We start from the raw sequence: 26,286 nt of genomic DNA on the forward strand, positions 1-26,286 counted from the left end.
TATCAAAACCTTTTTGAGACACTAAAAAATAAAGGACACAAACCAGAAATTTATTTAACAGTTTTGTCATCAGTACGGTCAGATGCACGTAACTCACAAAGGCAGATCACAAGCTTTCAACTACCTGCTAGTGGTGCCTCTGCATTTGGCTCAACACAGTAAGTACACAAATTATCATGGGATAACAAGAAATGCACCACTGGAACAACACAACTACAATGTTGTTTCAATTTTGAATTGTTTTTGAGATATACAACCTTCATCTCCCTGGTCACAAACTGACATGATTTACATCCTTCTGAACAATTCCTGACAGATCTGGACTGATTCTGTTATTATGTACTTGAGGTTAGCATTTAAAAAAACAAAAAACAAAACAGAATACAAGAATACTTTTTTTTTCTTTTTTCTTTACAATTTCAGTAACATGTAACAATGTTACATCCAAGCTACAGTTCTCATAGGGTACAGTTAATCAGAAATAAAATAAGAATTTCAGGACACAGTCTGGAATTTTAAAAAGGAGGACAGCCATCCACATAGTTGGTAAGGAACTATCAACACATGACATCAGGAAACAACATTAATAGTTGAAGATGGTCTTTCCCTGAGTGGCGGTCAGGCGAATAATGAAAAAAGAAAAAAAGTCATCTGATTCTGCAGTTCCAGGTCTGGACTGAATCAGAAAGTGGAGTTTAAGAACTCCAGCAGTTCTGCTCTGTTTTTGTCCCTCTGTTTAAAAAAGCAAGTCAATAAAAGAACTATGTAAAACATGACTATAGTTAATCTGGTTTACATTCTAGCATTATTTTCACCAGCCATCATAACTACACTGAACAAAATTATAAGCATAACACTTTTGTTTTTGCCCCATTTTCATGAGCTGAACTCAAAGATCTAAGACTTTTTCTATGGACACAAAAGGCATATTTCTCTCAAATATTGTTCACAAATCTGTCTAAATCTGTGTTAGTGAGCACTTCTCCTTTGCCGAGATACTCCATCCACCTCACAGTTGTGGCATATCAAGATGCTGATCAGACAGCATGATTATTGCACCGGTGTGCCTCAGACTGGCCACAATAAAAGGCCACTCTAAAATGAGCAGTTTTACTGTATTGGGGGGGTCCGGGGGGGTCCGAAAACCAGTCAATATCTGGTGTGACCACCATTTGCCTCACGCAGTGCAACACGTCTCCTTCGCATAGAGTTGATCAGGTTGTTGATTGTGGCCTGTGGAATGTTGGTCCACTCCTCTTCAATGGCTGTGCGATTGACGCTGTCGAAGTTGCTGGATATTGGCAGGAACTGGAACACGCTGTCGTATTCGCCGATCCAGAGCATCCCAACATGCTCAATGGGTGACATGTCCGGTGAGTATGCTGACCATGCAAGAACCGAGATGTTTTCAGCTTCCAGGAATTGTGTACAGATCCTTGCAACATGGGGCCATGCATTATCATGCTGCAACATGAGGTGATGGTCGTGGATGAATGGCACAACAATGGGCCTCAGGATCTCGTCACGGTATCTCTGTGCATTCAAAATGCCATCAATAAAATGCACCTGTGTTCGTTGTCTATAACATGCGCCTGCCCATACCATAACCCCACCGCCACCATGGGCCACTCGATCCACAACGTTGATATCAGCAAACCACTCACCCACACGACGCCATACACGCTGTCTGCCATCTGCCATATACAGTGGGATTCATCCGTGAAGAGAACACCTCTCCAAAGTGCCAGACGCCATCGAATGTGAGCATTTGCCCACTCAAGTCGGTTACGACGACGAACTGCAGTCAGGTCGAGACCCCGATGAGGACGACGAGGATGAAGATGAGCTTCCCTGAGACGGTTTCTGACAATTTGTGCAGGAATTCTTTGGTTAAGCAAACCGATTGTTGCAGCAGCTGTCCGGGTGGCTGGTCTCAGACGATCTTGGAGGTGAAGATGCTGGATGTGGAGGTCCTGGGCTGGTGTGGTTACACGTGGTCTGCGGTTGTGAGGCCGGTTGGATGTACTGCCAAATTCTCTGAAACGCCTTTGGAGACGGCTTATGGTACAGAAATGAACATTCAATTCACGGGCAACAGCTCTGGTGGACATTCCTGCAGTCAGCATGCCAATTGCACGCTCCCTCAAAACTTGCAACATCTGTGGCATTAATGTGATAAAACTGCACATTTTAGAGTGGCCTTTTATTGTGGCCAGCCTAAGGCACACCTGTGCAATAATCATGCTGTCTAATCAGTATCTTGATATGCCACACCTGTGAAGTGGATGGAGTATCTCGGCAAAGGAGAAGTGCTCACTAACACCGATTTAGACAGATTTGTGAACAATATTTGAGAGAAATAGGCCTTTTGTGTACATAGAAAAAGTCTTAGATCTTTGAGCTCAGCTCATGAAAAATGGGGGCAAAAACAAAAGTGTTGCGTTTATAATTTTGTTCAGTGTAGATAAAAGCAGCAGAGGAAAATATCCATTCCATGCTTTTATTTTAAAATCAAACATTTAATTTTTAGTGTATCTTTAGTGTATTTATGTGTAATCTGCACAATGAAAAACTCACCTGCTTGTCCTTCTTTGATTTTTTCACTTTCATTTTAATCTTTTTCCCTGAAATCATACTGTACTTGCCCGTTTTCTTCTTTTCCTTAAGATACTGGGGATGACAGAAATGTATTAAACTTTGCAATAATTTACTCAAAATGAAAATAAACAAAAGCAAAGAGACTACAACACATTGCCAAAAAAAAAATAAAGGTCCACTATTAAGTTTTGAGTTGAGTCAAAAAAAGTACCTTTGAAATTTGAACAGGTCCAGAACTGTCGTCCTGCCCTTTGTGCCCCTTTTCCTTCTTCCGCTTACGTGTCTTCTCTTTTTTCACTTTCTATTATAATAATAATAACAATAATAGTAAAAACAGATAAGTGTTAATTTATTCCAAACCAACATTTAATTAATCAACATCAAACAGCTCCAAAAAAAAAAAAAAAAACGACACAATAAACAAAATTAAAATGTTTTTTTTTCTTTGTAGTTTGACAGTCCTTGGTCACTAACCGACATTGAAATGTCAAGAGCTGTGTAAAAATGATTTAAAAATTCTTGCTTTTGTGTTATAAAGAAAAAAAAATTATGTACAGGTTTGTAACAATGTGACTGAATAAATCACGATTTTATTTTTGTGTGAATTTTCCCTTCATACTTGCTTATTTTTGGACAAAAGTACACACATTTATTGAATGAAACAAAAATAAAAAATAGCCAGGTACCTTTTTGCCATGTTTATCTTTCCTTTTTTTCGAAGATTTTCTTTGTTTTTTGCAAGAATCTAGCGGTGGAAGCACAAAACACATTGACATCTCTTATTTAGATCTGCTCCATCGCAAATCTGTATTTGCTACAATTGCCTCTTTCCTGTTAATGAAGCTACAAAATTATTTCATACAATATAATTTTCAATTTGTAAATAATACAGCATTTAATAACTGATTTTTATTTAACTTACCTGAGCTACTAGAGCTGGAGTTACTACGTGATGATGAACTGCGGGATGAAGACCGTGAAGAAGAGGAGGAGGAGGAGGAAGACGAAGAAGTACTGGAAGATGAGGAGGACGATCTGCTTCGGCTTCTTGCTCGTTTCCGGTTTTCTCTTCCTGTTAATGTATACAATCATAACAGTAAGCAAAATCACTTGTGCATGTCAGGGTTAGTGATTCTGTTCTTCACATTTTTTTCTTTCTTTTTTCTCCACAGTTGTCTAGAGAAACCCACCTCTGCTGTGAGAACTACTTCTGCTTTTTGTACTTGACTCACTTCTCTCCACGGTGTCCACTTTGGCAGACTGAAAAATAACAAATAAAACCAGGTCTTTTCAAAAGCTCAAAACAGGACTGTGTTCTTCGTGAGAATCACAGGCAAGAATCGCAGATTCAAAGCTCTGCATGTGATGCTAAAAATGCTGTCAAGGTAAGTCATGACCCGAATTTAAACTGTGTGTACATTCATTCTAAAGTCAACTACTCATTTACTTCACAAAATACGTTACACTTTATCCATATAAATTGTTTAGAAACAAAAGTTTGTAAACATCAGCCAAAGAATTACAGCTTCAACTGAAGGTTTAACGAGAAGGCTGATTTTAATGCAAGCAGTTCAACACTTTACCATGTTTAAAACGTGGTCCTCGCGACCACAACAAAAACAAAACGGAAAAATCAGAGGAATAGCCCGATATGACTATAATCCGCGCTGAAAATAAACTGCGAGGAATTGAAATGACTCTTTTTCATGTCTGTGATCGGTGCGTGTGAATCAATAAGATAAACACCACTGCGCGGCCATCTTGTTTACGTCATACAAACAAACTACATTATCCGGGTACTGTTTAGCAGCGCATGCGCGTGTCCGACGCACACAAATAAAAGTCCTGATTTATCTACTGTCTGTATTGAATATTACATTTTTCAGTATCATTATTCAGGTATAATTTTTTTATTTTTTATTTTTTCGGTTAGTTTTTGAAGCAGCACACAGACGGCGTAATCACATGATAGCTGTTAATTTTCTAAGCGTTTATTATTCATTTAACAAGCGGATTGTCAATTTTGTATGAGAACAGTCGTATATTATATAGTCATATTATATTATATTACATTATTATTTAATTTACAGAACTCTTTAAACTGAAGGAAAAAAAAAAAAAGCGGTTTAATGAAGGTTTCAGCTTTCTGGGCCATCATGTGCCCCCTGGAGAAGTTTCGACGCTTTTTTGGCCTGAACTTGTATATGGAAGAACAGGTAGCCTACTTCCAGACAAGATATTCTACCAATTTTTACGTCTGAAATGCTATATTTGAAGAGACATTTTCTTCAGGTGAGATACGTACGTGCTGGACATGTTATGTCAAAGACTATTGATACAAAAAGGGTTATGTTTTTCTTTTGCCAAACGAGAAACTCTGATCAGTTTCCTCATCGCAGACAGATTTTGTCTGTGCTTATCTAACTAACTACCCACTGTGTTTAGATTATTAAAAAAAAAAAAAAAAAAAAAACGGTTTGGTTTTAATGTAGCACAACATAATACAAGAGGAAATATTTCCTCTTTAATACATGACTTTTCCAACAGAGCGCGCCCACGACTAAATGATAAATGTTGGACATTTTCCCCTGACGGTCACTGAAAGCATTGTCATTATTGCAATATTTAAATCTCTTTTGTCATGCCTGAAAATAAGTCGAAAATGTAGGCTATTTGTTAGTTTTTCAGGACATACTAATAGTTTTAAATAGCCTACTTTATTATTGGTTGTAACCGATGACAATGGTAACTACTGTTGCAGGAAAGTTGAAGGATCTTTGGATGTTGATTAATAGGCATGACTGAAGAAAAATGAAGAAAAAATTGGGTTACAGTTTATGTTAATGTATAATGAAGAGTGTAGCCTATATGTATAGCCTATAGGTCTTTTGACTGGTGAAAATTTCATTTTATTTATTTATTTTTTGTCACCATTTTGTCTGTGTTAGTTTAGTTTTGTCTCATGTAACATTTTTTTTTTTTTTTTAAATATTAAATCTGTTGATCTTTAAAACATGCTTTGTAAAAGCTGCATAGATATTATTTGTTACCATACCACAGGGCATGTCAACTAAAATGCATTGCCCAAAAATGTAAAAACAAAAATAATTTAAAACCTGATATACTCACACATCACAAATGATCATAACAGCCTCACGTAGAATCAATATAACAAAAGAGAATTTCAGATCGGTTTTATAAATGACAGTAAAAGTTTAATACATTCACAGACTTTTCAAATACAATTAAGTGATGAGGTTTGGGAGTGAGGCATATGAGAACACATACATTCAGAGACACAAATATTGAATCAGTAAGTCAGCTTGCAGTAAGACTGTCTGCAAGGATTATATCCTCTTTATCATTGAAAAACAACATGGCATTTAGTAGTCTTACAAAGTGCAAGCAGTGACAATCTGATCACGTCTGCTTACTTGTACTGTGAGCTGAACGTTCAAGCACTGTAGTAAATGAGCTTTTATGTAAGGATATTGTATGACATTTTACAATTATCCTGATAAATAGTTGAAGTTTCAAAGATGTAAATATATAGTGGCCCCGAACTGCATTTGGACACCTTTTTTTTATGACTACATCACACTGCCAACAAAGTATTCATTTCTTAGTCATTTATGTCATTGCATTTAATCAGTTGGTCCCAGGGTCCATTAGTGGAGGTATGAAGTTCTTCAGTGGTTCTCAAGTTCACAAGTTCACTCAGGTGTCCTAGTAGAGTAACAACACCTGAAGATAATCGATAATCGTACAAACTATGAACATGTTCCACGAATGTTATCCTAACAAACTGGAAAAGTGTGCTCATTTATTATATTTCTTTAAAATACATGCCAATATTTTATTTGTGATATTTTATATATATGGGGCCACTGTATTTGCCTGAGTTCATATTAAAATATTAGAAATTGTGTGAAAATATAAAAGTCAACAATATATTTGTTAGTTCTTTAGGATACAATAGCTTAAAATACTTCATATTTCATTGCATAAAGGGTTGTTACTGATCACAATAATAAGCAACTATAATTGTTGCAAGAAAGTTGAAGGATCTATCTTTGGATGTGGACTAATATGCATGATCATTTAAAAAAAAAAAAAACATTAATAGAGCATTGGTCAAAATCACTAGTAATGATAAAAGTTGGGTCTGTACAAAATAATAATAATAAAAAAAAAGCTTATTCAAAGTAAAATGAACTACTTTAATAACAGACACTTAAGCAAAAGGTCTCAAATTGGCTCAGATTTTTGGCACACTACAGTGAGCAACTATTCAGTTATGTGCAGTTCAGCAGATGACGACAATAACTGACCTACACTTTGAGTTAGCTTATTAACGTTTTGGTAATTGCTTTTAACTATCTTACATTTTATTACATAATGCCTAATTTTAGAAGGTTTGAGATGCCACTTATCAGTGTCATAATATAAGTTGTAGGTGTTTTTAAAATTTAGCTACATGTACATGTAAAAAAAAAAAAAAAAAATAGATGACATCTCTTAGTACTTTTGGTGAGTTCACTGTTGAGGATTTTAGTGAATGGAGTAGATGCTGACGTTGAAAAGCCCCTGAGTTGCTTATTGGACCGGGTATCTTTCTTTGTGAAGTGAGCTGGTTTTGAGCAGAGCTTCAAGCTTCTGCTTTGTTCTTGGAATAATCGCCGTGAGTCAAATGCTCTTCATTTTCCTCCTCTTCCTCAGGTACCTGCGTCAAAAGCATCCACAAATATGAAACTTATTAGCTGTAAGACATTTTCCTCAGCATTAAAAAACAGTTGTGACCATGTCCTTGCATTACAAAATGGCATTGACATATCAATCTTTTTTTGACGTACCTCCCAGAAGATCGAGTCATCGAAGCAGTTTTGATCAGGTGGCTGCCCCCAGAATGGAATCTTCATAATCAGGCCTGGAGAAGGTATAAAAAATGCCGTGCTTTGTGTTTTGTACAATTTTGTATTTTTTGTAATACAATAGAGTAATGCTAATTGGGCCAATGACAAATAAGTGTGTCCAAAAATTGTTTAAAATCCATGTGGCAAGTTCTTACATAGGTACTTTTCGAATTCATGTTGGTTTCACATGGTTGTGTATATATATATATATATATATATATATATATATATGTGTGTGTGTGTGTGTGTGTGTGTGTGTGTACATAATGCGTCTTAATTTTAATTTAGAAGATTTTAATTTAGAAATTGGGTTCATGTTCTTCAAAGAATATATATATTTATTGCATGAATGAATGTCATTTATATTTTACAATATCTTGCAGATTTTATGGTCCTTGTATTAATACCTACCTGTGATCAACCCACCCACCAAAGCAAACCCCAGAGATGATGCCAAACCACATGCCTGATAAGTTGCTGTAACACTAGGATAAACAAGCACAAAGATATTAAACCCATTTGTTGCCATACTGGTAATAGCAAAAATCTAAAGACACAATGTAAAGAACTGCCAGCTACTTGTCTTTCTTTCCTAGTGCTGCCGCCACAATCCCGGCAAGGCCCCCTAGGATGCCTGGCATGCCATGAAGGTTATGCACGCCACAAGTGTCTTGGATTCCAAGTTTAGAGGCGAGTATAGGCTGAGGAGACCAAAATTCAGATGATGGATTAATATTTGATTCATTTCTAATATATTAGAGTCACTGGTATATGAAAGAAACTCATACAGTGAGGAACTTAAATCCAACGGTGGAGATAACGCCTGCAGTGATTCCGATCATCATTGCTCCAAATGGCTGGATGTCCATGTCAGCACAGGTGCCCACAGCGACACCTCCAGCCAGCGTGGCATTCTGAATGTGAACCTGTGCCACAAAACACAACAGGCTAAGTCATAAGGATCATGGACTGCTAAAATGTGAGACCTGGTAAAAGTAAAAAAAAACTGGGATGACCCACCATGTCAAGTTTCCCCTTCTTCTCCACCAGACTGGAGGTAGCGTAGGCAGCGAGAGCGCAAGCAGCCAGAGAGAAATAGGTGTTGATAACAGCTCTTAGCTGAGGATCACCAGGTTCAGCAATAGCAGAATTAAAGCTGGGCCAGAACATCCACAGGTAGACTGTGCCTACAGACAGAGGAAGAGTGGAATGGTGAATGTTTACAAGTACCTACAGACACAGTACCAAGGTACACTCAAATCAGCTACCATGCTACAAAACATACCTAACCAGCATATGCTGTTTTGTTTTTTTCAACAGGGATATGCAAACATTATATATTGAAGCTCCAGGAGAAATTTGCAGGCAAGTACCATGTAAGCAGATCTCTCAGAGGCAAATTTTCTGTTGTATAGCTGACTGAAAGGTCTTCACATACCGATCATTGCAAACAAGTCTGAGTGATAGACTGAGCCATCATTCTCATGGCCGTTCCGAAGACCTGGGCGATAAAGAACACGAGCGACAGCTAATCCAAAGTAAGCCCCAAAAGCGTGGATGGTCATGGAGGCACCCACATCAGAAACCTGTTAAGAGACAAGAATGTTTATGAATACCAGATGAAAAAAAGGTAAATGATCATGTTTGACTGCTGCTTTAAGTTATGATTTATTTCCTAGAGATGCCACCACTGTTTATTGTTAGTTCCATTTAGACAAGAACTGTTTGTGCTGTTGTGAGTCAATTAAGATATTAAGTAATAATAATGATAATAATAAGAGTATTCCTTTATCCTTTATAATCCAGACTCTATATCTTATTCAAGACGAAGAGTTTGCTTCGTACACTGTGTTTCAGTTGTTATTGGAAAACTGGGTGTGTTCATTAAGTTTATCCTGCCAACATTAGGAAGGAGATAGAAAATTGCCTAAACTGCTTTTCCTTCATCTTTGACCCAGCTTCCTTTTGTATTAAATGGAGTTCCTTGCAGGCAGGAAGGCATGAAATTTCATGAGGCTCTTCCACTAATATTAAAGAACCTCAACCTAATTAAATGTAATATCAAAAGTATGCATAATGTTTAAACCTACACTAAGATCTTGATCTGTTGCAAATCAAGCTATTGATCAAATAAGGATGGAAGCAGCTTCACAATGATTTCCCCAGAAAACCAAAACAAATTAGCATTGCAGTCTATGCACTGATTTAAGTATATGAACTAATGAGATTGTACAAACCCCAAGGACTCCCACAACCAAATGCTCATTGATGCAGAAGGTAGTGATCTCCAGCAGGGTCATGATGAGAAGCTGAACAGGGCTGGTTTTTCCCAGAACCGCTCCAAATGAGATCAGAACAGTCGCTGTACTGAAGTCAGCATTAATCATTCTGCAGAGAAGGAGATATGAAAAGTTTCATTTATTGGCATATTTAGTCAAATACAACTGAACTATTTTGATAGAAATAATGAACTATCAATCACCCCTCACAACCAAAAATTTGAGTTTACTTTTCAATGTTGACTGTGATTTTTCCATCATGCATATGCCAGATGTTCTGGAGGAGAAGACCCCACTGCAAGCCAAAGGCAGCCAGCAACAGGTTGATCCCCACACTGCTGAAGCCATATCTCTTTAGGAAGGTCATCAAGAAACCAAAGCCAATGAAGATCATCACGTGTACATCCTGAAACACTGGACACATGGATAAAGAGTTTATGAAAAAGAGCTGTTTTTCCACACCTGAAGCCTGAAATTAGTCACAGCATTCTAGAACCTCAATTAGTCCAACTTTAGTTTGAACAGGTCAGCAATGAAAGGATGTGTTATATCAGTGAATAACGACATATTTATGTCTGTTCATAACACAAAGCTCTTGTATGACTTAAAAGGATAATTCACCCAAAAATGAAAATTCTGTCATCATCACCCTCATGTTGTTCCAAACTCGTAAGACCTTCATTCATCCTCAGAACACAAATGAATTTTTTAATGAAATCTGCAGGAGAGATTTCGGTCTCTCCATTGACAGTCTACACAACTATCACTTTAATGCTTCAGAAAGTTTTGGTGTGGACTGGGCCCCGCACCAGTTTGAGACGGCCCTGGTGAGAACCAATGAGGTTAATTACTGTGTGTTACTCAGCTTCTGTAAGATCCAGTGAAGTTTCTTCTTGCATGTCAAGTAAGTACGATTTGAGCTTCTGTTTGTGTTTGCTGATCAGTGTAAATACAGGTGTGTGTGTGTGTGTGTGTGTGAAAATAAGCCTCAAAATGGTAGTTGCATAGACAGTCAATGGATCTTAGACTGTCAGTTATCTTAATTTGTGTTTCAAAGGTGAATGAAAGTCTTATGGGTTTGGAACGACATGATGACAGAATTTTCATTTTTGGGTGAACTTTCTCCTTAAAAATTCTAGAAACATAGCGTACAGTTGGACTACTTATGATATGTTTGCTCTTTTGATATTTCCGTTCTTTGTCAGGTATTGCATGTGTTCTACAGGAAACAATAACAGAATACTCAACATAAGGGTGAGGAAATTACAGAATTTTCTTTTTAGGATGAAATGTTCATTTTAAAGTGCAGATCACAGAAAATGCATAATAAGTCTAGTAGTAAAGTAATTCTTGATGATCAAACAACTGTACACCCAGAATAGTTACACAGAAACACATTTAGACATTTCTGTTTTAAGTCTATTTAATTCCTACAAAATTACCTGAACAATTCTATTACCATGCTCTTTCCATCGCTGTACAAAGGTCTTGTGTGCTCTTCTATTAGTCTATGTAAGAAGTTGCCTGTAGTGACCCTGTCGGTGTGTGTAATTTTATTCACTTCACATGACTCTAATGAGTGTTAAATACTTATTTCATGATAAGTCACATTCAGAGCAATCCAGCCTTTTCATTGCTCTAACTGGCTGCAGCTTGACAAACCATAAGCCATTTTTGTAGCTTTCTCAGTTTCTTAACATGGTGACTAGTCATTGCGCATGCACTGAAATTTTGTTTAGAATAGATGTAACACCCAACTTTCAGAAAATCAGTCTGGATTCATTTTGATTGATAAAGCATTGCATATAAAAATACCCAGTAATTTGCAGTGACCTGAAGTCATTAGTTTTCATGAATGATACTCATCATTGGGGATGGAAACTATGTGAGAAACTGAGTGACTTTGATTCATGGATTAATAATCCAAATACTATGATGTATATTACTATGATTTTGAATGAATGCATCCAGAGTGTTTCCCTGACAAGATGCGGATGAATGGAAATGCAAAGTCTAAAAGAATACAGAAACATGTATAACAATTTCTATAAACTCACAACAACTGAATGTGCACACTGATTGTCCTAACAACACAGTGCATACTGCTGGCCTTTTCCCATCTTTCCTGCAGAGAGGAAATGAGTTCTAGGCTGTCCAACTCAGGAAGCTATACAGTCCCTGGACACAGAGATAGGACACCGTCCGGAACACCTTATTCATCAGCAAAGTCCGTTTTCAGACTACACAATGCAAACCATATCACTGTGCCAGCTGATAATAATCAGACACATTAACGATTGTCAGTAAGTTTTAAAAGGGTCTCACTGTCAGTCCCAAGAGAGACAAGTGGAACTACGAAGCGTGAACCTCCAAAAGGTGCGGGACCAGGCTTTGAATAGGCGAATATTCAGACTTCCTCGGAATGCATCCGAAACCCTCCACCCATTCGGTAATCCACACAAAATCTAAACTTGCCAGTAACAAACCCAAATACTCATCAATCATAGTGCTCATGGTCTGACATCTGCTAAGCTCATCAAGATAACTGATGACCCCTGTAAGTACTACCAACTAAGCTTAGTGGTGAGGAACTTTGATCAGGACTCAAACTGAACTGAATTTTCTTTGCTCACTGCATATTTTTATAGCTGGCTATATATTTTTTTTATAGATTGCCGTCTTTATAAACGATCATATTCTCATTTTATAACATAGTCCATGCTCCCAGTTGACTGTACATAAAGAACCACTGTATGATGATACAGTAAGAGACTAAACAGGAAAACTTCAGATAAATATGATGATTAGAAATCAGCAAATTTCAGGCTTATCTTACTTCACAATCCATCTAAAAACAAACAAACTACTGAATGTGATGTATTACTGCAAACACTCAATTCTCAATGGTAATTTTTGATGTTTCATGGAAAAAATGTCAACGAAGGATACCAAAAATGTGATAGAATCTACTTTTGTTATATCATCACAGCCCCTCCCATCCTAAAAATTCCCTGTGGTATAACAGTAGTGTTCTTACTCTGTCTTCAACCAGTCTTTTACGTTATTGTCACTAGTCTTTGATGGTTGTTGAGTAATAAAATGTGATCCTGCTGAAAACCCCTCAAAACATTTAGGTGGGCCTCTGACACAGCTGAAACGGAGGTAAACAACCCTTATCAGCTGTTGCATGACCCAAGTCTTTTCCTCTGATCTTTCTGTTGATCTTAAGCAATGCATATTTACAATGATAGGGTTGACTCTCACTTGGTATTTCATGTATGCAAACTTTGGAAGAGCATCATAGTGGAAAACGGATAATTTTGCCTGCTGAGTAGAGGTGCACAATCCATTTTTCCCAACTGTTGGCTGCTACAACAAACTGAATATTTTTCCCAGTGAAAGTTTTCACATTTCCCACATGCAACATATTTGCTGATAAAATCTCAAAGGTCCTATTTTACTAATGGGTGGAAAGTTTCCTCTCTTTGCGAATGTTCAACGACTTAATTACATTCTGTCAAAACTAATTTAGAGCGCAGTGACATAGCTTAGCTATATGTGTTTTCTTTGTAGCCCAGATTAAAGCACCCTCTATTTTCTTTTCTTTGAAGATTTTCTCACTCATTTCTGGAATGCTTTGCATGTATGTAGCAAAGCGACAGATGGCCTTCATTTTCCCATTTACAAACACATATGCTTTTTATTTTTCTTTCATTTTCACATATGCTTTTAATAGTTTTAAAGGTCATCAGGATCACTGGATGGCAAATAATTTGTATGCTGCCTCTATTGTCTCATTGTGCCACAGCACTTCAACGTGTTTAAACTTTTGCAACTCAAAGGAAGAAGAGTTATTATTCAGGGTGAGGTGGTGTGACAACCACAAAGAAAGTTACAATTGAAAAAACATATGACCGTTCTTATCAAGCCCTAGACAAATGCATCCAATGTACTTGTCAGTGTAGTGAAATGAGTCAGATTACAAATTTTGAAGGGCTGAATGGAAACTTTAAGGACACATGTGACACTGAGACTAATCTTGCATGTTCATACTCTCCACGCCCCAAAGTTGGTTTCAGTCCAAACCGTGTCTAAGCAAGCAACCACATGTGCAATTTGAAGATAAAAGTAAATAAGGGTATTTACAACCAATGCATGTCATCTCTGCAAATAAGCATGTAGAGAAAATTAAAGGAATGCAATTGAAGTTGAAAAGGTCTCAAAGGAAACATACAGTGTTTCTATTTGCTTGAATGAATAATTCCTTTTGTAATAGATTCTGTAGATCAGTGGCTGTCAACTGGTGGGTAACGACCCAAAATAAACAGGCTTATCAATGTTTTAATGAGAGGAGAGAATGTTTCAGATCGTTTGCTGACATCAAATTTATGTACATCCAATCAGTGTTTTGGCTCAAATTCATTTGATCTACAGAAATGCCAAGATGTACATACCTTAACACAGAAAACCATGAACAAAACTATGCAATATTTTATTTAATGTTATTTAGCATAAACTCTCACTTAAAATGGAGATTTACACAGTCTGTGCAACCATGATGTTTTGTGCGCCTCTTGGCAGCTGTGAATATGAAAGTATCAAAATGCAATTCAATTCAATTCAATTCAATTCAATTCAATACAAATTGTCCAATTTACCTATTCAGTCTACAGTATGTCTTGCTAATAATTTTATATGTAAATGAAATGATAATGTTAATTGTAATGTGAATAAATGCCAGTGTTTGATCGTACCAACTTTTTTATTTCCATTTAACCAGTTTTGTACTGTACTGAGTCACCAGATGATGCCCAGTGTAAGATCTGGCTCCTGAATGAGAACTAGTTGAAATCCACTGATCTAGATGGATGACATGGATAAATAACCAAATCTGACCACATCACCCTCTCCTCTTTGTTTTTCTCCTGAGAGTGCAAGAGCCCGTGACTCCTCGGAGGGAGTATTTTTAGGGACTTGCGTGCTGAATGAACATTTGTGAAATATTGCCGCCAAAGCCTTTGCAGAAATAACCCCTTCAGTGAACACTGATGAATGAGTAGCACCATGAAACTTAATAGCAAAGTTTACTAGAGTAAATATAAGCCTTACAAAGGATGAATTCATTTGCAAATCATCCAGAAAATATTTTATTCAGACAATGACCAAAAGCATGAAGGCAATGACAAGCTAACAGCAATTTCCAACTGCATCCACATGATCTGACCCTTAATTTCCTAATAACATAATGTATTCAGGTTGAGCCAATAAAATAAGATTTAAATACAAATTTTAGACTTAATTAAAACCAATCAATTTGGATGTCAAAACAAGACCTGATGTATACTCACATCTACAACACATACAAATCTGACAGGGGTATACTTACTGGGATAAAGGGACATTGGGCCACTTGAATGAGTTGTATTCGATTCTTCATGACTCCCATGTCCGTGAGCATCACCGGTGTCATATACCACAAGGAGAGCGTACAGGACAATGGTCACGACTTCCAGCGTTAAGGCCAGAATAGGGAACTTGAGCCTCATGTTGGTGGCATATGCTGGCATGCTTAACACCTTCTCTGTTCTGCCGTTCTTCCTCTCTGGGTATTCTCCCTCTTGTCTCTATCTCTCTCTCTCTTCACGCTGTCTGTGGCTTGTGGGGGGAGTGCAGAAAGTGGCATGTGGTTTTGAATTGGCTGCAGGTTTTGGAAGACCAATGACAAGAGAGATCATTAAGGTGGGGACGGTCACACCCCCTGTTGCACTGTACTTGTAGGAATGAATTTCCTTTCTCCTCCTACTTATGTAAGTGAAGAACAGTGTTTTAAATTCACAAGTAAATAAATAGAAGCATATATGGCTTATATGTCTCCCTAGAGAACCATAAATGTGAAAACACTCAAAGATTAACAACGCTTTAATTATTGTTTGTATTATATGGAAATTCAATGGTTTACCACATGACTGGTTACACATTGTAATATTAAAAACGTTTCATGGGTTTACACTTTTTATTTTTTATTTTTTTTTGCCTTCTAATTTGCTTTTATATTGCTTTGGATCTGTGTATTTTGGTTCCTCTTTTAGACTGAACACACCCTGAAGTTTGAGAGCTGAGCAGTAGAGCGTGGAGCAAGCAAGTATTGTTGATTATGTTATTTGGTTCTCACTTCCTAAATAAAGAAATTCTTTTTAATTTTTTTATTTAATGTTAACAGTACAGATCTGTGGCGTGACAAACAGGGACATATTTTAAAACATATCAAAACAGATGAAAAGAAACAATATTAAAACACTCTTAATTTAAATGACTATAACATTTAATTAGAATAAAGTAAACACTCAGTCTTAAAATTTCATCTTATTTCTAGATAGATAGAGAGAGAGAGAGAGACATTCATGTGCTTGGAACTGGTAATTACAATATTTCTGGTTCCACTTGAAGGGCCAATTGGAACCTGATACATATCTATGGAAAAGAATATCTTAGAATATTGGAGGTGGGCTCTGTTAACTTGAGATAGCAAGCAAGTGCTTAGCATGCATTTACTATGGCCCAACAACCACTTTAGCAACACCTTGAATACAGTCTTCAACCCTATATTATAGCAACATATTCTGCATCTATACTTTTTAGAAAATATAAATTTTGACATGTAGGCCATTAATTTACATTAAAATGACAAATTGGTGGCGTGAAAGCACGGAGCTTTGAAGACTTTACAGTGCAAGTTTATTTTTTTTTTAAATAATATCGTTATCATCTCCGTGTAAACTTCAAAAAGATGATTTCCGGTATCTTGATTGTTTGTATTCACCACTCTGTAGAAAAATATTGATTAAATGATATTCATTTAATCAATAATAATAGTGTCGCTAGTAATGTCAGTGTAGATTTACAACCTTAGAGGCTTCTTATGGATCATTGGTATGACTTTTTAAGATAAAAACAAGCTCTTAGAAGACTTTTAAAGATTTCTGCCACCACAAATACATTCATCAGATCATTATGTGAGCCATTTCTGAAAGAAAACTGTGCATATTTTTGCACCTGGTGGGACGATGGCATCTTGAGCCAAGCTGTGCAGACACTGTGGGTCACTGAATCATTAACCATTAGCCTCTTTCAAAGGATTCTCCAGATTCTCCAGAACTCCCCTCATGCAAAGGTCTCAGGGTTTCCCGATCTCTATATCAGAGCTCATTCCTCTAGTGTTGACTGTTATATACCGTTACTATATAGCACAGCACCACAGGCATCTCACCATCTTGACTTAATTAACACACATTCCTCCCTCTAGAATTCTTATAATGTTGTACTCATACTTTGCAAAGAGGATGTAAACAGATTAAAATATGAAGATTAGATACTTAGGGTCATATATGCTTTCCTATAACAAGTTTAGTTTTTTTTTTTTTTAAATAAAGCCTTGTCATCATCATTTACATTTACTCTTTCAGTGGTATGCGTTTGACTGTTATAAAAGTTTAGACTCTAGCTGAGGAAAGTCAGAGCTAACAGCAGATTAGTTTGGTGAATGTGACATAACCCAGCATGGTTCACTGTGTGGGAATGGTATGTCTATATGAGAGGCTCTCCTATATCACACTTCATAGATCTTCAGGATCTCCCCTGATTTATTGTATTCTTTGGAATGTGTATGCAGAACATACAGAGATGCAATTTAAACATTCCTGTGTGTTTGTCGCAGAGACAAATAACTCAGAAATAATGCTTAGAGTAAATGTCAGTTGGAGGTGCCAAACTTCCTAAAGACAACTCAAACATTTGGCTTCAGGCCAAGGAACTGACGAATGGGAGTGATCCAGTTACCGAGGTTCACGATTCTGCCTGCAATGAATACACAAACAAAAACACTGGTCAAAAATCTGTTTTGTTTTGATGTCCACATTCTGATCTATGGAAGTGTAGGTGGTCTGTATTTGTTACTGATTGATTATTATTACCGAACAAACAGACTAGACATGCTTTTACAGTGTCCCATTAAAAGTATATTTCACCCAATTTCTGCCATCATTTTCTTACTCTTGTTCCTTGTTCTTTCTTCAGTGAAATGTCCAAATTCGTGAAACGTCAGTGAATGTCCAAACTGAGTTTTTTCCAAACAATAGCAATAGCAATCACTACGAAAAAGGTAATTTGCTGCAGTAAGAGAAACAGCTGTGGGTCTTTTTTTGGTTAAAATAATTTTCTTGTGCCTCAGAGTGCACAGACGAAATGCAATAAACGCGGTCATGTTATCTTGCTTTTAGAGGTGGATGCCTGCTGTTTGGGAATGTTGTGTGAGACAGTTCTGGAAGGTAATCACACCGAACCACTTTGATGAAAGACTTTGACTCAGGCATTTCAGAATGACCAAATCATCATTACAGATGCTGTGCAATGAGATCTGCTGGTTAGTCTAGTTATGCCGTCCAATCATGCAAAGTCACGTGAAATTTTGATAAGCATTTTTAGAATTTATGCACATCTTGGCGTTTCCATCCAGTGTTGTTTTTTTGTTTTTGTTTTTTTAATCTCACAATTTTCTGAGCAGTGTTTAGAAAGAATAACAAAACAGCAATGAAGTATTTTAACCTAAACAACTACTTATTAACTGTTTGTTTGTTTATTTATTTTATGATTTTCAATAATAACTTTTTTCTTTTTAGTTTTACAGATAAATCACATAAGGATCAATAAGAATGATTGAACATATGAACGGATTTTTTTTGGTTTTGAGTGAACTATTCTTTTAAATTCCATTTGATTAAGGGGTTAAAGGAATATGGCCATTCGACTGAAACTTCCTTGCTCTCAGTCACTGAAACATTAGTGCAAAAGCTGAGTCCAAATCTTCAGTTCTCATTCTGATAATTCTATCGGCGGCATTCTGCACTGTTAATCATCAAACTCTCCTGCCTACCCTCTAATCAATGGGCATCACCGGAACCGCACTCCACTGGTTTGAGTCTTACCTTACAGGTAGGTTCTTCAGGGTGTCTTGGGGAGGAAAGGTATCCAAATCACATCAACTGGTCACTGGGGTTCCTCAGGGATCATTTCTTGGGCCCCTCCTCTTCTCCATATACACTACATCACTGGGACCCATCATTCAGGCACATGGTTTTTCCTACCATTGCTATGCTGATGACATGCAGCTCTACCTCTTATTTCAACCAGATGATCCAACGGTACCTGCTCGGATCTCAGACTGCCTGACAGACATATCAGCATGGATGAAAGAACATCTCCTGCAACTCAACCTGGCAAAGACAGAGCTTCTCATCTTCCCAGCCACTCCATCAGTTTATCATCCAACTGGGCTCATCAGTGATAATCCCATCAGGCTAGAAATTTTGGGGTGATCCTTAATGATCAGCTGACCTTTAAATATAATATTGCAAAACCAGCATGATCATGCAGGTTCACACTACACAACATCAGGAAGATCAGACCTTTCCTAACAGAACATGCAAAACAGCTTCTCGTCCAGACCCTTGTCATTTCTAGGCAGGACTATTGCAATGCTCTTTTGGCTTGACTTCCAACATGTGCAATCAGACCTCTGCAAATGATACAAAATGCAGCAGCACGTCTTGTTTTCAATAAGCCCCAGAGAGCCCATGTCACAACTCTATCTCCCTGCACTGGCTACAGTTGTGACTCGCATCAAGTTCAAACATTTGCGCTTGCCTACAGAACAGCCATGAGCTCTGCATCCTCCTACCTCTGATCTCTCCTATGCATCTACATCCCCTCCCAAATTCTGTGGCCAGCAAAGAGCAACAACTCGTGGTCTCATTGCAGAGAAGCACAAAATCACTCTCCCGTGTGTTTTCTTTCACCATACCCTGTTGGTGGAATGACCTACCTAACTCCATCTGGACAGCCAAATCCCTCACAAACTTCAAGAAACAACTGAAAACTCATGTCTTCCATGAGAATCTAACTGCCTTTACATAAATAAATAAAAAAATTAAAAAAATCTTCAAAAAAGAAATCTAAATCTAATCTTCACTTTTTCTATTTTCTTATTCTTCCTTTATCCCTTCCTGTCCTAGCTTTTACTATTTTGAATGATGACTGAAACCTTGTATAACAGATACTTCTCTTGTTTATTGTCAACTTATGGAAAATCGCTTGTTGGATTCCTCAACTGTAGTTGCTTTGGATAAAAGCATCTGCCAAATGTATAAATGTAAATGTAAATGTAAATGTAAGGGGTTTATGGAGACAGCAGGTATCAATCACTGTGAAGCGATCTGTTAGGAATGAAAGATTTATCATAGATCAATCTTTTCCATTCAGCACTCTAAGAATATACTCCTGTCGGTACTTCAGAATGTGTATTGCATATTTATTATTACATGAAAAAAAACAAGCTCATCCAAAGCTCATGTTTGAGGCTGGTGTAAACGAATCTGTGCTGACCTGCAGCTGTCCACCGATTCATCACCCCAAGGATCTCACAGCTGCTCGACTGCATCAATACATACACCGGCCAGGTCAGCAGGGGCCCTGGGCCTCTGCATAGTCAAAGAAATGCTAGGTGTGTTCAACTATAGTTAACAACGTTTCACAATTTATTCGTCGAAGGCTTCCAACTTCCATCTGCTTATAGAATGTTGAAAACCCCTGAAGAAAGTATTGGCCATAAATGCCCCATTCAACACTGATGGCTTTCACAGTTTTACATATCCTCTGCTAACTGTATGTTCTTTATAAAATTTTTAATAATTAATAATAATAATTGAATTATTTTGAACTCTCATAGTTTCATATGATTCATTGCAGAATTTCATATGAAATTTCTACATCATAAAATAATTATAGTTTGTAATAGGTATGGTCAGATTTGTTTAAACACATTTTGCAGAATTTTATACAAATCTCCCCTCAAAAATAAGTAGCAAAAATACTGGAGGAAAAATATATATATATTTGATATCTGCCACCTTTCTCTCAGAATGCAACTCATTTTTGCTCAATCTTTATATAAAAGTGGTCCAACAAAATTCCTGATTCGCCATAGTTACAAACTCTGGTAACACTTTATTTCGATAGTCCACTTTAGACATTCTACTAACAGTAAGTAACTTTGCAACTACATGTCAACTAGCAGTCATTAGCGTATTAGTAGTCTGTTTGCTTAATATCTTCTAAGACATTATTTTGATGGGTCCACAACATACAACATACTGAGTATGAGAAACTTTGCAAGTATATGTCAACTTATTCTACTAACCCTAAACCTACCTTTCTGAGAGTTAGTAGACATGTAGTTGCAAATGAATGAGAATTAGTTTACATGTAGTTACAAAGTTAATTATAGTTAGTAGAATGTCTAAAGTGGACTATTGAAATAAAGTGTAACCCAAACTCTTCCCCAATCGCACATGATTGGACAGTGAGTGCTGGGGTCTGTACAGAAACTGTAGAGTTGACAACAGATCCTGTTGTGGTACCTCTGTCAGTTCTGGAGGATTCTAGATGCCAATAGCACCCCTTCCCAAATCCACCACACCCTCACTTCCTGTGGTAAGGGGCTGTGGGAAATCATGTGCCGTCTGATAAGGGGACCAGGATGGAAACCCAGACAGGCAAGTAATCAGTAGGTTGGCTGTTGGTAATCAAGAACAATCACAAGTCAGTATCTTGTTTGTTTAGCATCAGGCTTCAATACTGTACATAACCATTACGTATTGCTTAGAGAAAATTACAACAGATACTTTGGTTGTCCAAAATTGGAGTAGTGTTTGTTCCATTTGTACTGAAATTCTGAACTAAACAGGTGTTTGACTATAGAATCAATATCTTACATTTGAATCTGTGGCCATTTGAGGATCATACATGTTTCTGGTTGACTCTCTCCTTGTTTCATTCTTACATTCTTCATGTCATATAAACTGCATGCATATATTGTAATGTATCTCTGCATGTTATTGCCTGTTGGACTGTATATGAATGCATGAATCAGTATCTGTTTTTAAAATAGCTCAGATCACCTGAGATCATTTGTGAGCGTCTGACAGCAGGAGGGTCTGGATTTAGTGCTGGGTTTGTAAGAGTGCTGTGGTATGTGCAACAGGCGCGTTATTGATGGCGGAGAGAGGGATGGCCTGTGAGCGCAACTGCCTGACTCGCACGCAATGCTTCAGCCGATGAAATGAAGTCAAGAGTGTGTTGCAATGGGGATTTTTTTCTTCTTCAGATATGCAATAAGCATAAGTTTGCACAGCAGATTTTGAAATGGAACATGAAATGAATATAAATATGCCAATGCAAGGCCCAAAATCAATATAATATTGATTGACAGTACTTTTCAATGAATTCAGAAAAATTATCATGCAAAATCAAAATATTGAAAGTGGTTTTCATACTGCATTCTATTCAAAGTGACAGAGACGAGCAGAACAGAAAAACTCATACTGATTACATTCTGCTCATTTCCTGGTTTATCTACTGGACATCCTCCCTTCTGCAAAGATTGCAGGACTTTTGTTTGTGTGGAACAAATGGGACTCAAATTAACACACTGGTTATTAATACATTAATTTTGTGATTGTATACATTTCTTGTTTTTTTTTAAGCTGAAAGAACTTGGCACCATATCAAACTCAAAGTACCATCCATATACAACTCTTTAAATCCGAGTTCTTTTCTTCTGATAGTAAAGCATTAGATAGTATCTTTAAATTATTTTTCCTCAATTATGCAGATAACAAAAACAGAAGTTTGTCTCAGTCCACTGCCAACTTGAAATGTATGATAATCTTTAAGCTTTCAAAAACAAAACATTCAATTTCTTTGTTTAAAACAAATGTACATAAATATTTTTGAGCAAAACATTCACTACACTTATAATTGCAGCGAAACAGCTATTGGTAATGCCTCTTGAAAGAACGATCAGTTAACTTTAGTGGACAATAGAGCGGAGTAGGGCTTTAGAGTAGTTCATGCAGTCTACAATGTTAGTTTCCTTAAACTGGACTTAATTGACATGGCCTCATCCACCCTTTCCGCCAGAGCTTTAATCAATCAGGACGCCTTTGAAAAACCTAAAGGATTGGCTCCAACCTGCCAGACGGGGGAAAAAAAGGAAAGGAAAACAGGATGTGTGTACAGGAGGACAACGATTAGTGATGCATTGTATGTTGTAAATAAATGACAGAGAAAAATAGAAATAGGTTTAAATAATTCATATTTATTTAATTTGTTTTGCGATTTGCATTGCTTATACTGTTAAAAATAAGTAAAATAAAGGAGAAAACTGCCTGTAATAAATTTAATACAATTAAATTTCAAAATAATAATAATCAAAGTGTACAGAGTAGAATTACACATTACAAATCCGTAAAAATAACCATAAATATGAGTACAGTTACAATATCTGAGTTACAGTATCTACACAAGATAAATCATAAGACTAAAATTCTAAATATGCTTTATGAATCAAATTAGAACAATGTGAATAGGCGTAAATCTTCCAAATTAAAATTCACATCTCGGCTGTAAAAAATAAAAATTGAGGTCTAAAGTGCACTATCAATGAAAGCGATTTTTGTTAACAACTGTTTATTAAATTTTCTTCTGGGAACAGTAGTATAAAACAAAAAGCAGCTGTACAAATTTAGAACCCACCCCCTGGTACACTGTTAAAAAAAAAAAAAAGCAAACTTAAACTCAACTTATTTTTGTGGGAGATTCTCAATTTTTTGTTGTATAAACTTAAAACGACAAGTTGAGAAAACTCAATCTGCTGAAGCTGGTTGCCTTAAAATTTTAAGTTGGCTCACTTTTTTTTTTTTTTTTTTTTTACAGTGTAGACTTCAAAAAAAAAAAATAATAAAAATAAATTAATTGTATTAATAGATAAATAAATAACAATAAAATAAATTTTACAAAGATTTTAGAAAAGATGACAACATTCAAAGCTGAAAGCCATAAATTTACAGTTTTCACATTAGATCCATGTATACGAGAAGTTGAGCGTTCCATCGAGATAATGTCCAACAAATACACCGTCCAGGTTCGTCTGTCCATTGTGTGAGGAGCACTCCAACGGTTGACTAGCAATTTTTTTGCTGCTGTGAGAGCAGCTAATAGTAAACATCTTTGTTGGACGGACAAGGTGAAGTCCCAAAAGTCATTCATGAAAAAATGGCGCGGAGTCAAACATATCTCAGTACCAAACAAATATAATAGGTCCTGTGAGAGCTGAGTCCAAAAAGGTGAGAGAGAGGGCCACTCCCAAAAAAAAAAAGCAAAAACGTGACTAAAGATCCTTGCGAACAGAGATTACACTTAGGAAAAGACGACAGATTCATATAAAAACGTTTCATTGGAGTCAAGTAAACCCTGTTCAGCAATTTCCAATGAATCATTTGGTGATTAGGGTTTTTAGAAGACAATTTAAACATACCCCATACCTGATCCGAAAATAAAACATAATGAATGCGATTTTTTAAATGATTCTTATTACTGAATTTGTGATCGTTGTCTGTCATGTGGCAAAACTTATACTGGTCAGAAACAGCAGGCAGTAATTGTTAGTACTGAGGCGTAACAGTGTAGACACGAACACTGCAAACTACATGTGTGTGACCAGCATGTGACCTTTCTCCATGAAGGTTATGGATGGCTCCTTGTGAAACTCCATAATGGCAAACAGATCCTGGAGGATGGAGAAAAGGAATGCCGATGCACATTATTAACTTGTGAAACCTGGAAAATGTCTGTGTCAAATTACAGTTAGATTCAGAGAGGCAGATGTAAAGGCCCTAGAGCATCATAATTTATGAGGCACATATCAAGCACATATCAGAGAAGGCTTGAAAGTCATTTGATAGTGGGTGTGAGCGCAGAAAAAAAAAGTCTCAAGAGGAAGCTCAGAAGGTCCTGGGTGAATACACTTTTTATCCATAATATTTATCAAGATGTTCTATGATTCATGTATGAACATGCACTATTAGACTAAGGTTTGTAATAATTAATTTTTTTTTTTAAAGCCTCTTCTGATCACCAAGGCTGCATTAATTTGATAAAAAGAAACAGTAAAGGCAATAATATTGTGAAATATTAGTACAATTTAAAATGATTGGTATCTGTTTTTTTTTTCCTATGATGTCAAAGCTGAATTTTCAGGATCATTGCTCCAGTCTTCCGTACATGATTCTTCAGAAATAATTCTAATACTGCTCTATTATTAAATATGAAAATTGCTGCTTAAAACCATGTAAAACTGACATTTTTCCAGAATATATTATATATATTATTTTTTTTTTTTTAATTATCCCAAACTTTGGTTGGTAGTGTTTCAAGGTCAAAAGTATTAAGCATCAAAAACTTTTTCAGCATTAATAATAATGAGAAATCAGCATATCTGAATGATTTCTGAGGGATGATTTGACACTGAAGACAGGAGTAATGATGCTGAAAATTCAGCCTTGATATCATAGGAATAAGTTACACACTTTATCATATTTTTGAGTAAATAAATGCAGCCTAGGTGAGCATAAGATATTTATTGAGAAACAAACAAACAAAAAAAACCCTTCTAAATATTCCAAACTTTTGACTGGTGGTGTAAGTTTAATTGGTGCAAAAAAAGTGCGCACATCCAAACGGCCCAGGTGCAGGAAGAAAAACAAAAGTTTATGTTTATGAAAACTCCACATTCTGAACCCTGACTGACTGCACATATGTTTTCAATATTAATAAATATACTGTTGTTGATTGCACCACACAATCAGTGTTTCCAGATTGGGTAGTTTACCTCCAAATTGGACAGATTTTGATTAATTTTTGTGGGACAAAATTACCTTGGGCAGCTGAACATATGACAAGCTGATTGATTAATATATTTGACTAAACCTGTAAGCCAGCTGATTATGACTGATTAACTACATTCATCTTTCAAATACATTAAACCTTTTGAATTCATAAGAAACTTCACTGCAGGCATGTCGTGCCACAAAAAGTTCTCATCTGAAGAATAACTGCAAGAATGTTTTTGTTTGTGATAAGAAGTCCTGAATGGCAGAGCCAGTGTTATCAAACAGAGTCCAAGCACTTGTGCCCATCTCTTCAACCCGCTATCTTTCCAACTGTGCAGAAACACACCAGACTTCTGTGGATTCAGTAATGAGTCTCAACACATTTTCTTCAGTTCAACCTCTTGAGTTATCTATACCGCCTGTTGCATGATTATGAATCTTGTTTCCAGAGTGTACAAACTGTACTCTCTTTGTTTTCAATTAAAATATTAATAAACTTAATTAAATTAGCTAAATGATATGCTGATTAATTAATCAAGGACATTTTTGTGACTAAAAAGCAAATCATTAAAAAGCATGAGCAAGATATGCATTATATTTTATATGTGCTCATACGCATCTTTGTCTGTTGCATCAAGTCTTGCTGAGAAAAAAAAAAAAAAAAAAATTGCTGAATTGCTGTTTGTGAGTGTATATACTGTATATGTTACATTA

The 26,286-nt window shown here is 36.5% G+C and overlaps 2 protein-coding genes across 2 annotated transcripts; both read right to left on the reverse strand.

Annotated features, from left to right (window-relative positions):
* Window positions 1-29: 29 nt before the first annotated feature.
* Window positions 30-4,415, reverse strand: si:ch211-22i13.2 (uncharacterized protein LOC553945 homolog). Its single transcript, XM_058755968.1, has 7 exons — window positions 4,182-4,415; window positions 3,789-3,858; window positions 3,521-3,670; window positions 3,285-3,343; window positions 2,810-2,899; window positions 2,578-2,670; window positions 30-732 (listed from the first exon to the last, which is right to left on the reverse strand). Exons 1-7 carry the CDS (start codon window positions 4,182-4,184, stop codon window positions 682-684), a joined length of 516 nt encoding a protein of 171 aa, XP_058611951.1. The 5' UTR covers window positions 4,185-4,415; the 3' UTR covers window positions 30-681.
* Window positions 4,416-5,776: 1,361 nt separating this feature from the next.
* rhag (Rh associated glycoprotein) lies at window positions 5,777-15,463 on the reverse strand. The gene is made up of 10 exons (XM_058755966.1): window positions 15,177-15,463; window positions 10,021-10,204; window positions 9,749-9,899; window positions 8,950-9,097; window positions 8,532-8,698; window positions 8,300-8,437; window positions 8,091-8,212; window positions 7,923-7,996; window positions 7,452-7,525; window positions 5,777-7,321 (listed from the first exon to the last, which is right to left on the reverse strand). Exons 1-10 carry the CDS (start codon window positions 15,355-15,357, stop codon window positions 7,247-7,249), a joined length of 1,314 nt encoding a protein of 437 aa, XP_058611949.1. The 5' UTR covers window positions 15,358-15,463; the 3' UTR covers window positions 5,777-7,246.
* Between the last annotated feature and the right edge of the window lie 10,823 nt (window positions 15,464-26,286).

The sequence above is a fragment of the Onychostoma macrolepis genome, chromosome 20, assembly GCF_012432095.1.
Source record: "Onychostoma macrolepis isolate SWU-2019 chromosome 20, ASM1243209v1, whole genome shotgun sequence".
NCBI lineage: Eukaryota > Metazoa > Chordata > Actinopteri > Cypriniformes > Cyprinidae > Onychostoma > Onychostoma macrolepis.